Source organism: Coregonus lavaretus (assembly GCF_964263955.1).
Source record: "Coregonus lavaretus genome assembly, chromosome: 6".
Taxonomy (NCBI): domain Eukaryota; kingdom Metazoa; phylum Chordata; class Actinopteri; order Salmoniformes; family Salmonidae; genus Coregonus; species Coregonus lavaretus.
Genome location: NC_139993.1, coordinates 44323999 through 44339884, shown reverse-complemented (window position 1 = coordinate 44339884; position 15886 = coordinate 44323999). Strand labels below are relative to the sequence as shown.

The following is a 15886-nucleotide window of genomic DNA, read 5'->3' as shown; positions in this document are numbered from 1 at the left end:
AGAGTCCCTACAGGTAGAGGGCAAGTGCACTAACTTTTGTGCCATAAATACTCAGACATCAGTCTTGGCACCCTTGTCCTATTGTTTGAGTAGAGCAGCCCTGACTGAGATGAACTGGGACAACCAGCTGAGCTCCATCCTCTCAGCAGCTGATGGCAGCGTTGCCAAGATGAGGGTGAGTAGCCAGTAGATGGCACTATGACATAATTATACATACGTGGCAGTGCATTACCAAGGGCTTCATCAGAAGAGATGGCTGCTCATTCTTAGCAGTTGGCTAGATACTAGTTTTACAGTATATGATAGGGTATTTATGAACTTCAAGGTTTCTATGTACTTTCCCACTGTGTGTGTTGATGGTGTTCATGTTTCCCCAGGAGAGACTGACCACGCCAGGGAAATATCCAAAAGGAAGAGAAGGTGAGGGGAGATCTCTGTTGTCTGTAAGATGGCTGACTGTGACACACTTTGTCTGTTGGCGATTCCCCCTTTTTTTCTGCTCCTTCTTATTCTCTCTCTCTCTCTCTCTCTCTCTCTCTCTCTCTCTCTCTCTCTCTCTCTCTCTCTCTCTCTCTCTCTCTCTCTCTCTCTCTCTCTCTCGCTCAGTAGATCTCTATCCAGTGAGGGAGGTGGCTAGTGTGTCAAATTTGGAGCTCCCTCGTCTCCCCCCTCTCCCCGAGCCCTCCACCTCTCTCCTCCCCCCTCCCTCCTCCGCGGTGCAGTGGGCAGACCTGGCAGCCGTGCAATCACAACTGCAGATCCAGAGGCAGGTCCGTGTGTGTTGTGTGCGCGCATACGTGTGTTCATATATAACTCGAATTTCTATTACATAAAAGGTGCATAAATAGCCCTACATTTTAGTTAATTTCTTCTTCTTCCTCCTCATCTTTTTGTTCTAATGGTTGACAGGCCATAGAGTCTCTGACCCAAGGTCTTCATGATATGGACAGAGAGAGACACTCTCAGCAGCGCCACATACAGGCACTACAAGGTACATACACCTGTCATTATCACACAACACTAACATTTACTGCTCACAGGAATATACCAATCTTGATTGGTTGAGTGATTGATTTGTTGATCGAGTATTGTAGATGTGTTATTCTTCTGTCTCTCACAGACGAGGTTCGCAGGCTGCGAGAGCAGGCGAAGGAGAGGGAGAGAGAGCGGGAACAAGAAAGGGATGGAGAGAGGAGAGGGTCAGGGATGACGAGTCCGGGAGTGGAGAGAAGGATGGAGCAGTGGAGGAGAGAGGTGGGCCGTGAGCTCAGCACTCTGAGAGGGCACATCACCAGAGCCACATCGCAAGGCAACCTGGAGGAAAGGTGAGGGGGCTGGGTTTTACTCACCTGTGAGTTTCAGGTGCTCTTTATTTCATGCGAAGCCCAAATGCAAATCAACCATTAGCCCCTAGTATGGAACCATACCAGTTTGGATCAGTTTGGTGAAAGCTGATCGTTGTCCTTTATAGTTTCAGCTCTAAGCTGCGAAGGGAGGAGTTGGATCATTTGAGGAGAGAGGTGGACACACTCAAAACCCAGCTCAGTGAGTCTCACATACACAGTCTGTTCTCAGGTTTTTCTGCAGGACTACACATGTCTCAGACTCAGAGCTGTAGACAGGGCAAGCACAGTCTCGCTTACTCCTACTCCTTTTCTTTCATCTTACGTGTGTGTGTGTGTGTGTGTGTGTGTGTGTGTATGACAGGGAGGCAGGAGGAGGACGTGTTTCTTCAGCAGTCGGAGGCCAGAGAGACGAGGAGGCAGTATGAACGCAGCTGCAAGGTATTAATGAATGAAGGAATTGAATGAATGATTGAATAATTAAAGAAGGTAATTTGAGTGACTTGTTTTCTCTCTGTCTCGCGAACTCTAAACTTTGCCTTTCCCCAGACAGTAGAGGAACTGACAGACAGCTACAGAAACCACAGCTTTGACCTGGCCAAGACTGTCTCTCAACACACACACACAGAGCAGGAGGTTCGCCAGATCAGGTGTCCGTGCGTGTGCGTGCGTGCGTGTGCGTGTGTGTGTGTGTGTGTGCGTGCGTGTGCGCGTGTGTGTAATGCTATCACTGTGTCCTGCAGGGTAACTGTATCAGAGCTGAAGGATGAGATCAGGAGTCTGATTCTCCGGGAGAGACAACACACACCTACTGTTACACTACGCACAGCAGGTAAGAGACACACACAACACACACACACACATATATACTCACCTGAGTAGTTTAACCCCGTTTGTCTATAACCTTCTCCCCCCTCCAGTTCCAGCATTAGCTGCCTTCTCCCGCCGCAAAGAGGTCAGGGGTCAAAAGGAGGAGCCAGCCTCAGACTCTGATGACTTTAGTCCCACCCCCAGTCTGGCTGAGGTCAGCTCTGATGACCTGTCCTGGCTGGACGATAGAGAAACAGGTACACACACACACACGTTGCTCCTCTCTGTGAGGAGCAGAGTGAGTCCCATATGGGTACAATTTGTTTCAGAGGAACAGAAAGTGTTGTAACCCTCTCCCATACCCATACACACCACACATGTACATTTGGGCTGTAGATCTAACTGTTTAGGGACTCATCACAACATGTCTGACTCACCAAGGAACAGGAGGCTGGTTTAACAGCGTCTGTCTGTGTGTGCATGCGTGCCTGCCTGATTTGTGTAGATAAATCTAGCACAAAGGAAGAAATATATTTTATAGTTGTTATTATGAGTTTGAAATATGTTTTATTAGATTTGTGTGCGCACACTCAGATATTGGAGTTGGATGTGGGCTCATGTAAGACACACACCAGTGACCTCCATTGAATGTGTGTTATGTGACTGACTGTAGCTCTGCTTGCCTAAGGAGTGGACAGAGAATCCCTCATTTCCTCTCCATCGATGTCCGCTGGTCAGCAGTTTGAGAAACGTGTGTGTGTGTGTGTTTTTGGATGGGATCCTAAACACTTCCTGTAGGATGGTAGTGTGTGTGTGTGTGTGTGTGTGTGTGTGTGTGTGTGTGTGGCATCATCTAATCTAATTATCCTGGCTGCATGCGTCTCGATTGCTCTGGGAAACATTTAGAGGTCTGATCCCAATCTCTCTTACGGTAACACTAGCCTACTGCTAAAGCCCTTGGGACTAGTATGCACACACACACACGTTGACTGGTCTCTCTTTCAGCTCCTCGTCTAGCAGTACCTCGGGTACGCCAGAGCTCCCATTCTGCAGGAAATTACCTCAGAGGACCAGGAAGTGGTCTGGACGATGATGATCTTGATGATGATGATGGGAACCTGGAGTTGGGGTCAGACAGCCCCCCCGACCTCAGCCTCAATGACCTTTGAGAGGCTCCGTCATGCCATAGTGTTCTAGAATGCTAGGAGTTCTTTCTTTGAGAAGTTTTAAATGTCTCCACATGTGGAGACTGATAAAGAATGTTTTGGGCACAAACCTCAAACCCTGACTAAAGAGGATGATGAAAAGGCTCAACTCAGCTTGAGAAAAAGAAAGAACCTTATTTTATAAACTCGTATGTGATTATGTGCTGTCTATGTTGTCTTGTCAGTGTTTTTGGGGGGGAAAGTGTACAATAGGGTTTTGCATTACACACCAGTAGTATTTACAGTGAGGGAAAAAAGTATTTGATACCCTGCTGATTTTGTACGTTTGCCCACTGACAAAGACATGATCAGTCTATAATTGTAATGGTAGGTTTATTTGAACAGTGAGAGACAGAATAACAACAACAAAATCCAGAATAATGCATGTCAAAAATGTTATAAATTGATTTGCATTTTAATGAGGGAAATAAGTATTTGACCCCTCTGCAAAACATTACTTAGTACTTGGTGGCAAAACCCTTGTTGGCAATCACAGAGGTCAGACATTTCTTGTAGTTGGCCACCAGGTTTGCACACATCTCAGGAGGGATTTTGTCCCACTCCTCTTTGCAGATCTTCTCCAAGTAATTAAGGTTTCGAGGCTGACGTTTGGCAACTCTAACCTTCAGCTCCCTCCACAGATTTTCTATGGGATTAAGGTCTGGAGACTGGCTCCAGGACCTTAATGTGCTTCTTCTTGAGCCACTCCTTTGTTCGCTTGGCCGTGTGTTTTGGGTCATTATCATGCTGGAATACCCATCCACAACCCATTTTCAATGCCCTGGCTGAGGGAATGAGGTTCTCACCCAAGATTTGACTGTACATGGTCCCGTCCATCGTCCCTTTGATGCGGTGAAGTTGTCCTGTCCCCTTAGCAGAAAAACACCCCCAAAGCATAATGTTTCCACCTCCATGTTTGATGGTGGGGATGGTGTTCTTGGGGTCATAGGCAGCATTCCTCCTCCTCCAAACACGGCGAGTTGAGTTGATGCCAAAGAGCTCCATTTTGGTCTCATCTGACCACAACACTTTCACCCAATCATTCAGATGTTCATTGGCAAACCTCAGACGGGCCTGTATATGTGCTTTCTTGAGCAGGGGGACCTTGCGGGCGCGGCAGGATTTCAGTCCTTCACGGCGTAGTGTATTACCAATTGTTTTCTTGGTGACTATGGTCCCAGCTGCCTTGAGATCATTGACAAGATCCTACTGTGTAGTTCTGGGCTGATTCCTCACCGTTCTCATGATCATTGCAACTCCACGAGGTGAGATCTTGCATGGAGCCCCAGGCCGAGGGAGATTGACAGTTCTTTTGTGTTTCTTCCATTTGCGAATAATCGCACCAACTGTTGTCACCTTCTCACCAAGCTGCTTGGCGATGGTCTTGTAGCCCATTCCAGCCTTGTGTAGGTCTACAATCTTGTCCCTGACATCCTTGGAGAGCTCTTTGGTCTTGGCCATGGTGGAGAGTTTGGAATCTGATTGATTGATTGCTTCTGTGGACAGGTGTCTTTTATACAGGTAACAAACTGAGATTAGGAACACTCCCTTTAAGAGTGTGCTCCTAATCTCAGCTCGTTACCTGTATAAAGGACACCTGGGAGCCAGATATCTTTCTGATTGAGAGGGGGTCAAATACTTATTTCCCTCATTAAAATGCAAATCAATTTATAACATTTTTGACATGCGTTTTTCTGGATTTTTTTGTTGTTATTCTGTCTCTTACTGTTCAAATAAACCTACCATTAAAATGATAGACTGATCATGTCTTTGTCAGTGGGCAAACGTACAAAATCAGCAGGGGATCAAATACTTTTTTCCCTCACTGTAACTCAAGTGTGGCAGCATTCTGCGATTGCCTTAATGAATTACATCTGGGGAAAGCTTTGATTTCACTGATGATATATAATACTATACTAATACTAATTAATAAATATGGTGGACTAATGTTTACTTTTACTATCTAAGGCTGATGCAAATCAGTGAGGTGCTATCTCTTTTATTTGGTACTGTATTTTTATCTATTTACTGTGAAGTATTGAGATGCAGCCCAGGCCACTCTTCCCTCTCGCCTTTGAAACACAGACAAGTCCTGCTGTCTAACATGAGTCAGTCTGTTTAATATTTCAGCAGTTAGAGATTGTCTAGCCAGATACCCCCCACGAAGGGGATAGGCCCATGGAGCGAGGGACCACAGACGGGCTGGGGAGAGAGAGTGGGAGGAGAAGAGGGGGGTGAAGCAGGGGGCAATGGGGAAGGGGTGTGACAGGGAGGGGCTTTAGCCATAGTGATGACCAGTTTTAATGTGGATGAATCAGGCCTTTCTCTTACAGTTCTATCACACAGCCAAGTACTAGACCGCTGCTTGTTTAAATGTTACATTGACTCACTGTACGGCCTGTAAAACAAATGTGGTGTGTTTGGGCTTCTGCAATAAAATTCTGGATAAAGAGCTGTAATAAAATAGTTCATTTGATGTAGTTACTCTTGTTAGTGTGTGTGTGTGTGTGTGCGTCAGCCACCGCAGCCCAACAACCGAGATCTGTAATGTGAGACAGAAACGAGGATGGTTTCATATCTTTAATGAAAAAACATCAACATCACTCCAGAATCTACGTCAAACAGTAAAACATAGCAACCTTATAATACAACCAGTTAACTTTTTGGCACTTCATATAAGGAACTACTAATACATGGGTGCAAATTAACTACCATTCCACTCCACATGGAGTCTAATAGAACCACTCTGTTTCAACTCTGACTTAAGTACTGTTAATGCAGATAACTGGCATGACAACAAACGTCAGAGGAGTCTGCAACAAACTAATCTGGTAGCCCAAGCAGGAACACTAAGGCCTAGATTAAATCCGGACCGTGGAAGATCCGCACTATAGCACAATGGAAATTTAAAGGCAATGTTTCCGCATTCACGGTAAACACAGCATATGTCTGCTCAATTGGAAATTACCTTTACATTTCAATAGCGCTATAACGCAGATCTTCAGCAGTCTGGAATTAATCTAGTCCTAAATCAGCTAACTTTGACAAACATTCAGAAATAGACGTAACTATTGCTTTTCTAATTTGTTTAAAAATGGAAACTTTAATATGGAGTCAATTATACCATGTCCCTTTCAAGTCTACTTATCTTTATGAAGTCGGAATGTAAAGTTATTTAAGAATATTATGAAATTTAGCTGGCTAACTCTTTGATCCTGCTTTGTGACATACCCCCCTGGCTGTGCCAGGTGCATAACAGGATGCTGCCTACTCTGCTAGACAATGGCCAATTTCTATCCCTGTGTGTGAACAATAATCATCAATACTGTCTCCAATACAGGCCTATGGCTCCAACTCAAGTCACCCCAATAGAGATTGGGGTAGGGAAGGAGGGGGGGGGTGTTATTTTCTCCTGTGCGTTTAACACACACAGACTAACACAGAGACATACACACAGACTGCATTCACCTCAAATCAATGGAGCATTATACTCATAAAAGCCTTACATTTAAGAGTTTCTCTCTCTGACCTCGTGCTATACAATGTCTGTGTTCATGGAGTAGTTTATCAGAGTTCCCTTCCCTTGAGGCAGTTAATGGACTGCATGCTAATGGTAGCGGCTAGCACTGACTGACTTGGGCAACAAGTTACCCTCATGTCATGTAGTTACATGATTAAAACAATGAATGAATTGTATTGAAAGACAACTGGCCAAATTCAGTTAGAAACAGACATGTCACCACTGACATCTCTGCTGCTGAATCTGCCCAAGGCTCTTCCTGACTAAGACATGTTAGAACATAGGTCTGGGCCTGGCTGTGAGGCTGTGAGAACTACAGTAACAGACAAACCAGCCTTAGAGTTCAGAACAAGTGCTTTGACATGTAGAATTCTAACAAGCATGGAATGTATTGAGCCACCATGGAGGATTGTTTCCTCTGTATTGTACTCTGTATATAGCTCTAGTGGGGATGAAGAGTCCATTAAGGCTCTATATAAAGATAAATGTACTAAAGATACTCAGAGAGACAACCTCCCCCCTTACAAGTGTGACTGACCGGGTTTGAACCCAGGTTGTCTGGACGCCACAAGGCTGTGTTAGCCCAATGAGCTAAAAACCACCAGAGACTCCCAATAAAGAAACAGGAGAATAACAAGCAGGATCTTTAGAGAGGAACTAGTTTCCATGGAAACACAACTTAAATACCCCAAACCACACCACCCCTCCCGTCCCCACATACACGCGAGCATGCTCGCTCAACCATGCACAGACACGCACACACAGACACACACACATACATGTCCTCTGTAACGTAAAGTGCAACTGTACTGTACAACACTATATAGCCAGGCACAAGTAGCCTACCAGGCTCTAACTAGTGATGAAAGAGAGGATCCCTTGTTACCCAACACTCAAATAAAACACAGCTGACAGAGTGCACCCTAGAATGTAGAAGGTAGAATGTAGAAGTGGGAACACTGCTGATGGAACTCAGATCCACATAGACCAGGAAAAGAGCTGTTCACACTCAGAAACCCCCTGTTGCTCACAGAGACACAAAGGTGGTGAGGGAACGCCAGGGGTGCATCTCAATGGTCTAAAATGGCGCCTCACTCTCCTCATCTCCTCCATCTGCACTGATTTGAAAACACAGGCTCGATAAAAGCAATATGGAGGGTGCCTACCAGCGACTGGCTTTCACCAGTCCATGTCTCATGTCAGTGCGGATAAACGAAAGGATATGAGGACAGGGGACAAGGAGAGAAGGCCAGGTTGGACTATAGAGACGCAGCCCCAGTTCAGAAGGAGAAGGTCTGTGGGGGTCTAGCTGTTCCATCAGGTCAGACTGTGTCCTCTCCATCTCCATCAGTAGCTGTACATGGACAGGGGAGTATCCTCCATCATATCATCCTAAACAGGGGAAAACACAACAGGATGTAAGCAGGATGTCAACAGGAGTGGTGAGTGAAGTAAATGCTAATGCTAACAATGCCTACTTAGTGTAATAGCTCACAAAACAAGACTGACGCTTACGCAAGTCTTCAGGTCTCATTAATGTTAAGCGTGACACTGTCTCTTCACCTAACCACTTGTGTTTCACTGTCTCACCATAGGCAGGTCCTGGAGCCTGCGGAACTCAGGCCGCTGATCCCGTCGTCGCAGTTTGATGAAGAGGAGCAGGGTGATGATGGCTGCAGTGACGATGAAGGCTGACACTAGTCCAGCTAGGAGAGGGTCCAGGGCTGGAGCACCACTATGGAACACTGGCTCCCCTGCTCGGGTGAGGGGAACATATTATACTATATATACATATATAACACAGGAGGTTGGTGGCACCTTCATTGGGAAGGACAGGCTTGTGGTAATGGCTGGAGTGGAATTAGTGGAATGGTATCAAAAACATCAAACTCATAGTTTCCAGGTGTTTGATGCCATTCCATTTGCTCCGTTCCAGCCATTATTATGAGCCGTTCTCCCTCAGCAACATCCTGTGATATATAACATAATATATTAAAATATGAAATATATTATAAAATATAAACACAAGCTATTAACAGGATGTCTTACAAAGAGAATAAGACAGACTTGATTGTAGGGTAGTGACAGAGAGAGCGAGCAAGCCCGGGGCTTTCTGGGCATAGGACTAAACTGACACACCCAGCACTGAACTGGCATCCCAACAAAAGCTATGCTGTTCTTTGTTTCCCTGCACAAGTCTGTCCCCCCACCCCCCACATACACACACACTCCCTCCTAAACAGCTAAGGGTACTATCAGCACCACCACCCCACAATCAGCTCTCTGTCTGGCAAGAGACAGAGCCAGTCATGGGACTGACGACTGGACCGTTTAGGTTTTGAGTGTGTGTATGGTTTTATTAGACCGGGGTTGGATGTCTCCACCCTTTATCCACCAGAGAGACCATAGTATATAATACTGTGGTTGCTGCTCTTTGATAACAAATAACAAAACACTCTCATAGCAACATAACACACACACACGCATACACAATGAATCCATCTACTCACCATCCACCACATTGAGCTGAGAGGGGATGTCGGCGTGTGTTTTAGCCTGGGATGGAGGGCTGCTGGCTGGGGTGGAAGCCGGGAGAGGAGTGGTGCTGGAGGTCTGGGGCTCAGACATAGGTACAGCTGGGGGAGAGGTGGTGGTAGTGGTGGTGGGAACGGGACTGACTGTCTGTTTAGGCTGGGTAGGGTTAGAGGTCTCTGGGTTAGGGCTGGGGGTTGAGCTGGGCTGGGGGTCAGCGGCGGTGTTAGTTGGATGGGTCTCAGGCCTAATAGGGGGTGGGGAAACGGTGGTGGTGATGGGTGAGTGGGTTTTGGGGTGTTGTGTGGAGGGATGAGGGGCATGGAGTGGTGGAGTGGTGGAGTGGACAGGTGTGTGTGGGGGGGTGGTGGAAGGTTTGTGAACGAGGACTGTGGTAATGGGTGTGTGGGTAGGGGCAGTTTGGTTGTCAGAGGGAGCAACAGAGGGCTGTACGGTTTCTTCAGTGAGGTTCCCTGGGCCAGGGGTCTTCTCAGGGATGGGAGGGGTTTCAGGGACCCCCACACTGGTGGCTAGAAGAGAGAGGAATAAAGGTTTTTAAGTGAAATTCAATACAAGGAAAGAAGGATACATTAATGTTTACAAATCTTTTTATCAATTATAAAAGCCATTGATAGGCGAAAAGCCACAGTCAATATCTGCAGAAAAAACATTCAACAAGAAAAAACAAAGTTGAACGCACACACACACTCCAATTAGCAGTGTTTCTTCTAACTCCCAGCCAGAGGACACAGAGGAGAGAGAAGCAGCAGTGTAGTGATGAGATAATATACACCTGTAAAACCTCCCAGAGAGATACAGATACAGAGTGAGTGAGGTGCAGGTGGATGTTTGCAATGAGCCAGTGTGTGTGTGTGTGTCAGGCTCCAAACTTTCTCACCTCTCTGTGTGAAATCACACTGAATTTAATCACCGTGCATCTCTCCTCCTTCTCCACCCCCCTCCAGTTCTACACTCTGCCCTCTTTCTGTATGCCTAACAACACTGTTTCTTGCCGTGAATTCTCTCATGATCTAGTTTTTTTGCTTAATTTCTCCATCTTCTGTCTATCTCATGTCTCTCTTTGTGCTCTAGTTAGTAAACCCAACAGTATCCTCCTTTTAAGGACCATGTTCTGTTTTCTAGTGTGTGTGTGTGTGTGTGTGTGTGTGTGTGTGTGTGTGTGTGTGTGTGTGTGTGTTTGTCATCACCTCAGCCCAGTCACAGCTCTCCACTCTGCTTGTGCTGTGTCTGACTATGTTGTGGCTTCTAAAAAATACCCCTGACCACTAACCCCTGAACTAAGGTGGCATGGCTCTAAATAGACTGAGAACAAGCTGAATGATTTATCTTAAACAAATTATATGTTTAAATAAATGTACAATTTGAAATTATATTTTATTCAATAATAAAGTAGTCCTCCGAACCAATACAATTCCATTCATTCAATTTTTTATGTTCTACAGTACATTTACCTTGGACCTCTTTCACTACGACTTCTGTGTCGTTGCTGCTGCTACTGCTGCTGTTGTTGTTGTTGGAGAGCCCTCTATCAGTGAGGTCGCTGGCTGGCTTTGGGGAGTCTGTGCTGGGGAGGGACAGAGAGCCTGGAGGAGAGGGAGAACCTCCAGGGAGGGGGGCCTGAGTAGCCGCGGACATACCCAGGGCCAGTGGCCCGTCTGAGGGAGAGGAGGGATCACCAGGGTCCTGGCCTGGAGAAGAGAGACAATCAGGGTGACATTTAGACTTTTAGTTAATAGGAGTGTGTTGCTGAAGCAGTGCACAGTAAGGAAAGACGTAAGGAAAGACATCAAATATTAAATTCATGATCTCTGAAATAAGCCGATCTGTGAATGATGCATTTCTTTCGTCAGATAGTCCTTGTTTTCCAGAAGAATGGCAGATCTATTAGATCCCCCTCAGGACCAGTTAGGATCATTTCTTCCAACTCCTCCTGAGAAGGGGAGGCTGCTCTATTTTTAAAGAAGTGTAGACAGAGAGGATAGATGGTCTACTGGAATAGATGGTAAGGCAGAATACAGATGTAACATGTATTATTCAACTCTGGTCTATGTCTGCTAAAGAGGAGACATAGGGGACCTGCTGAGAATCAGATTCCTTTTACATTTTAAAGGACTGCCATCAAGAAAAATATGCATATTCAAACACCACTATCAGTGACTGTCTGTTGCGCTGACATTTGCAGTTAAACAACACAATTCCTATGCAATTAAGGAAAGCTTGATCCAAAGTGAGCTGACATTTGGAACCCATACAATAGCCAACCAGTAACACTCAATGAGCATCAGGTTAGATATTTAGATTCAGGAATCTCTCTTGTTTGTGTTCAATCTCTCTTGCCCTGCCTAAACAATCTCTAGTCTAAACAGTCTCACCATAGTAATCAGGTAGGTTTTGTCACTGTCAGCATTGGTACCAAAAACATTGTGGTTGTTTTTTGCATGGTGACCCACCAGATGAACAACCCCAGGTCTGTAAACACACGTTAGTGTTGAACCATTTGGGAGCATTAGTACCAAAAGAACTGCAGAATCGTGCTGATGTAAATGGGACATTTTTTGCTTTGTGTCATGCCTGTTGTCATGCTGTATAAGCTGTTCAACCAAGTTTTATTGCAGCCAGAAAGGTCACATGCTATCTGTCTGTCTCTCTTCTCCTCTGTCTGTCTTTCCCTCGTCCTCATTTCCATCTATCTATTCCTCTCCTCCTTACCCTCTTTCCTTCTCACCTCCTTCTCTCACACTCCCTCCACCTCGCTCTCTCATACTCCTCTCCCCCCTCTATCTGATAAAGTCCAGAATACCAGTGTAATGCCATTACAAGCCAGTGACACACTGTCATGGAGCCTCTTATTCCTCTCGCCATCACTCACACAGCTCAACACACACAAACAAACACACAACATGCTGATGGCAAGAAAGCCCATGCACGTCCACACAAACATTTGACATAGCTATATAAGACCATGTACACACACGCGTGTACACATACCAGTGTGTGAAAAGTGAGTGGCTGTACAATACTGGCCCTGTTCCTCTGCCTCAGCTCTGTTAGGGCTGCTCAGGTCAAGCATTGGGGGGAGGGTGTGTGTATGTGTGTTGTGTATGGAGGGGGCTGGGGGAGTTATAAAGGGAACCACTGTTTGCCATGGAGAAACACTTTCCCCTCTTCACGTGTTACAGGGTCACACACATGCACACACACACACACTCAGGGCGATACAGCATGTACCTGGGGAAAGAACTTGACCCTTACGTCTGAAAGAAAAGCCAACCATTTCTCTGCTAGCAGCTGGCCAGTTTTCCTTTCAGCACTGGGTGTGTATCTGTGTGAGCTATACTGTAGCTGTTTTCTAGACCCATATTTAGGCTATACAAATCTAGGGACAATCAGAATAACAAGAATATGACAATGCTGCTAACTGAAATAGGCCACTTATTTACAAACTCACAATCCTCCTGTATAAAAATAAAATAAAAATGAAAAACACATCTGTATATCCTCAGAATAAAAATGTAAATGTCAGAGTTCACATGGAATATAGCAAAGGAAACGTTGTGTGCAACAGTGGCCTTTTCAGAGCTCCTTATTCAGGTCTCCATTTTTGACCTGGTTTGGCGTCTGTGTAGCCTCTTCTCTATTTCTCCTCTCCTTCAACCCTCGTCACCTCCTCTTCTCTCCTCTCCTACAATTTAATCTAACCAAGCTTGGAAGAAAAATGTCAGTTGACTACATGACTATAGACTAGAAGATGACTGGATGTCACTTTAGTGACAGTGTGGCAAACCTGTTGACAGCATATACAGCCAACTGCAGGCTTTGACATTCAACTGACTGAGTTTCGACACTCATTTACGAGCAGCAAATGCCATCCTGTGACTCTATGCTATTTCCAAGTTAATTTTCATTCCAGCTTGAAGAGCTTGTGACAGCATCGTGCTGCAATTAATAAAACATTTTCAAATGTCAACCTGTGTTTCCCTGTTCTTACTTAGCCACTGAAGACTATACACTCTGCTAAGTAGAATTGAGAGAGTCAGAAAGAGAGAGACAGAGAGAGGGGTGAGAAAGCAGACAGAGAGAGGGAATGTGAGATGGCAAAAAGAAGGATGGAAGGGTGAGAAAGGGAGAGAGAGATGGGAGGGAGAGGTGAAAGACAGAGTTGTAAGAGAAATGGAGTGTGAGTGAGGAGCTGAGATCTGGTAGAAATATGGAGGAGGAGGAGGAGGAGGAGGAGGAGCTAATACTGCAGTAATAAGTGCTCTGTACTTTTATAAAACACTAAGGCCTGTGCTGTCTATGTATTAGATAAGCGATATGCGACTTTAGTTTTGGGCTGGCTTCATTGCTGTCTAGGAGAGGGAGCAAAAAGGGAGAGACAAAGGGAGCTGGCCAGAACACAGCTAAGAGTGTGGCAGGGACATAAATGTTTGTTCTGAACTATAAATAACTGTGATTGTTCCAAAGCCTACTCAGTCCCTCCTGCTACACACACACACACACACACACACACACACAGAGAGAGAGAGAGAGTGTATGTATATTGGACACAGAAAATTGTAGCAATACTTGATACAATAGGATAGAGTGCTTGCCTTGCAACCCAAGACCTCAGTTCAAGTTGTGGTCAGGCACTGATTTGGACCTGAATGTGCAATTTTTTGGTAGGAGCCGTGGCAGACACACAGGGCGTCTGTAAGAACCTTACGAACACACCCAGCCTGCCTGCATCCTCCCTCTGTGGTTTGATGAAACAAATATAATTGGGTGCATCTCAAGACACTAGACAAGTGTCCTGGGGTACCCCCAGGGGCCGTGGTTGCACATTTTAGTTCCAGCCCAGCACTAACACCTGTTTGCCCTTGATTAGTTGAATCAGGTGTGTTACTGCTGGGCTGGAACAGAAATGTGCAACGCTGTGGGCCCCCCTTGTAGGAAAGGGTTGAGGAACACTGGTCTAAGGCAGCATCCTTCCCTCCTTTCCTTCATCTGCACCATAGAGAGAACAACTGTTACATTATCTATAATGTGCACAAAGATATAACACCCTCGCCATGGAACCAGGGTCCAACCCTACAACCCCCCATGTTTGTCCTCAGAAGATTACCCTGTGTGTGTGTGTGTGTGTGTGTGTGTGTGTGTGTGTGTGTGTGTGTGTGTGTGTGTGAGTCTGTGTCTGTGTGTGTGAGAGAGAGAGATAGCGACCCTAGACTGATTACAGCTAAACAGCCAGTCATTATTCTGACCGTTAAAAACGGATCAGTAGAAATATCTAAAAACAGCAAATTGTGTGTGTGAACTACTGTATAGTTAAATAAAGGTAAAAAAATATATATATATATATGCTTAACTGTTTGTGAATAAAATCTTTGTTCATTGCAGCAGACCAACAAGACAGCCTTTTAGTGACTGGTATGGCTCACTAACTGATTCAGAGAGTTAAAATGATCATGGTAGGCCTACCACTTATTAGCAGTGTCATAACCTAGGCATAGACTGTCTGCATCTCTCACACACTCCTACGTTTTTACCATGCCTGTGAAATGTTCACTAATAATGTGAGAGACAGAGCAGACCATCAAATTTAACAGAGAACAGAGAAAAAATATAGGATCAGCATGGGTTTGAGAGAGAGAGAGTGTGAGAGAGAGAGAGAGCAAGCAAAGAATGACATGATGAAAATGTAAAGGTGGAGGGAGGACGGGAAGGGGAGATAGAGAGAAGAGGAAAAATACATTGCCTGAAATAATTGCTAGAGGCATAACTGTATTATAAACCTACATACACAATGACTTCGACATACAGCAAATAAATCACATGGGCTTTTTGCTTATTCAAACAGGCCACAATTTATCCATCATGCGCACGATGATGTAAGTTTTTTTTTTTAATGGATCTGAGAGCCAGGACTACAATGTATTATGTGTGTATTTATTCTAACAACCTCTCAAACTGCGAAAGAAAACACAGAAGTGCGAATCACAGAGCTTCTTACCTTCTACATTCGAACCCAAGCTGAGGATCAGAACGCACAGAGCGACGAGTATTTTGGTTTCCATCGCTCTCTCCTATGATCTAACAGTAACTATTAAAAGTCGGATGCCGTCTCTTCCTCTTCGCAGAGGTCTGTTGTGGTTAGTTCTCTGTGGCCCTCTCAACTATAAATAACTGTTAGCGCGGCGGCCCTTTGGAGAGCAGGAGTGAGCTAGCTTGCTTGACGAGTCTCCGAAGTGCGCGAATAAAAAGTATTCTCCTAAACGAATACAAAGTGCCACGTGTTTAACGCAGTTCTTGGTGGGTCTGCTTCCCTGCTGACTCACTAGTTCAAGCTACTGTACCTCGGCAGTCTGACGAACACACAACGTAAAGAGATACAAGCCAAATAGACTGATTTTCCTATTAGCCTTTGCTCAGAAAAATGAGTGTCATCGCCGAACCATCACCACCAGCGACAAAAG

The 15886-nt window shown here is 45.3% G+C and overlaps 2 protein-coding genes across 2 annotated transcripts; one reads left to right on the top strand and one right to left on the bottom strand.

Moving 5' to 3' along the window:
* Positions 1 to 99: 99 nt before the first annotated feature.
* Positions 100 to 3642, top strand: LOC311130831 (uncharacterized protein). Its single transcript, XM_084163635.1, has 11 exons — positions 100 to 175; positions 378 to 420; positions 607 to 770; positions 910 to 991; positions 1121 to 1325; positions 1472 to 1545; positions 1708 to 1784; positions 1893 to 1993; positions 2087 to 2175; positions 2264 to 2410; positions 3159 to 3642. Exons 1-11 carry the CDS (start codon positions 110 to 112, stop codon positions 3320 to 3322), a joined length of 1212 nt encoding a protein of 403 aa, XP_084019761.1. The 5' UTR covers positions 100 to 109; the 3' UTR covers positions 3323 to 3642.
* Positions 3643 to 5926: 2284 nt separating this feature from the next.
* On the bottom strand, positions 5927 to 15881 carry LOC311130776 (uncharacterized protein). Its single transcript, XM_084163574.1, has 5 exons — positions 15424 to 15881; positions 10883 to 11119; positions 9389 to 9940; positions 8469 to 8632; positions 5927 to 8270 (listed from the first exon to the last, which is right to left on the bottom strand). Exons 1-5 carry the CDS (start codon positions 15485 to 15487, stop codon positions 8226 to 8228), a joined length of 1062 nt encoding a protein of 353 aa, XP_084019700.1. The 5' UTR covers positions 15488 to 15881; the 3' UTR covers positions 5927 to 8225.
* Between the last annotated feature and the right edge of the window lie 5 nt (positions 15882 to 15886).

Excerpts from the sequence above, each read along its gene's own strand:
- LOC311130831 (XM_084163635.1), top strand. The coding sequence starts at position 110 with ATGAACTGGGACAACCAGCTGAGCTCCATCCTCTCAGCAGCTGATGGC. Across the intron at positions 1,785-1,892 it reads AGTATGAACGCAGCTGCAAG|ACAGTAGAGGAACTGACAGA; the intron begins GTATTAATGAAT and ends GCCTTTCCCCAG. Across the intron at positions 2,411-3,158 it reads GCTGGACGATAGAGAAACAG|CTCCTCGTCTAGCAGTACCT; the intron begins GTACACACACAC and ends TCTCTCTTTCAG.
- LOC311130776 (XM_084163574.1), bottom strand. The coding sequence starts at position 15,487 with ATGGAAACCAAAATACTCGTCGCTCTGTGCGTTCTGATCCTCAGCTTG. Across the intron at positions 11,120-15,423 it reads CTTGGGTTCGAATGTAGAAG|GCCAGGACCCTGGTGATCCC; the intron begins GTAAGAAGCTCT and ends TCTCTTCTCCAG. Across the intron at positions 8,633-9,388 it reads TCAGCTCAATGTGGTGGATG|GGGAGCCAGTGTTCCATAGT; the intron begins GTGAGTAGATGG and ends TCACCCGAGCAG.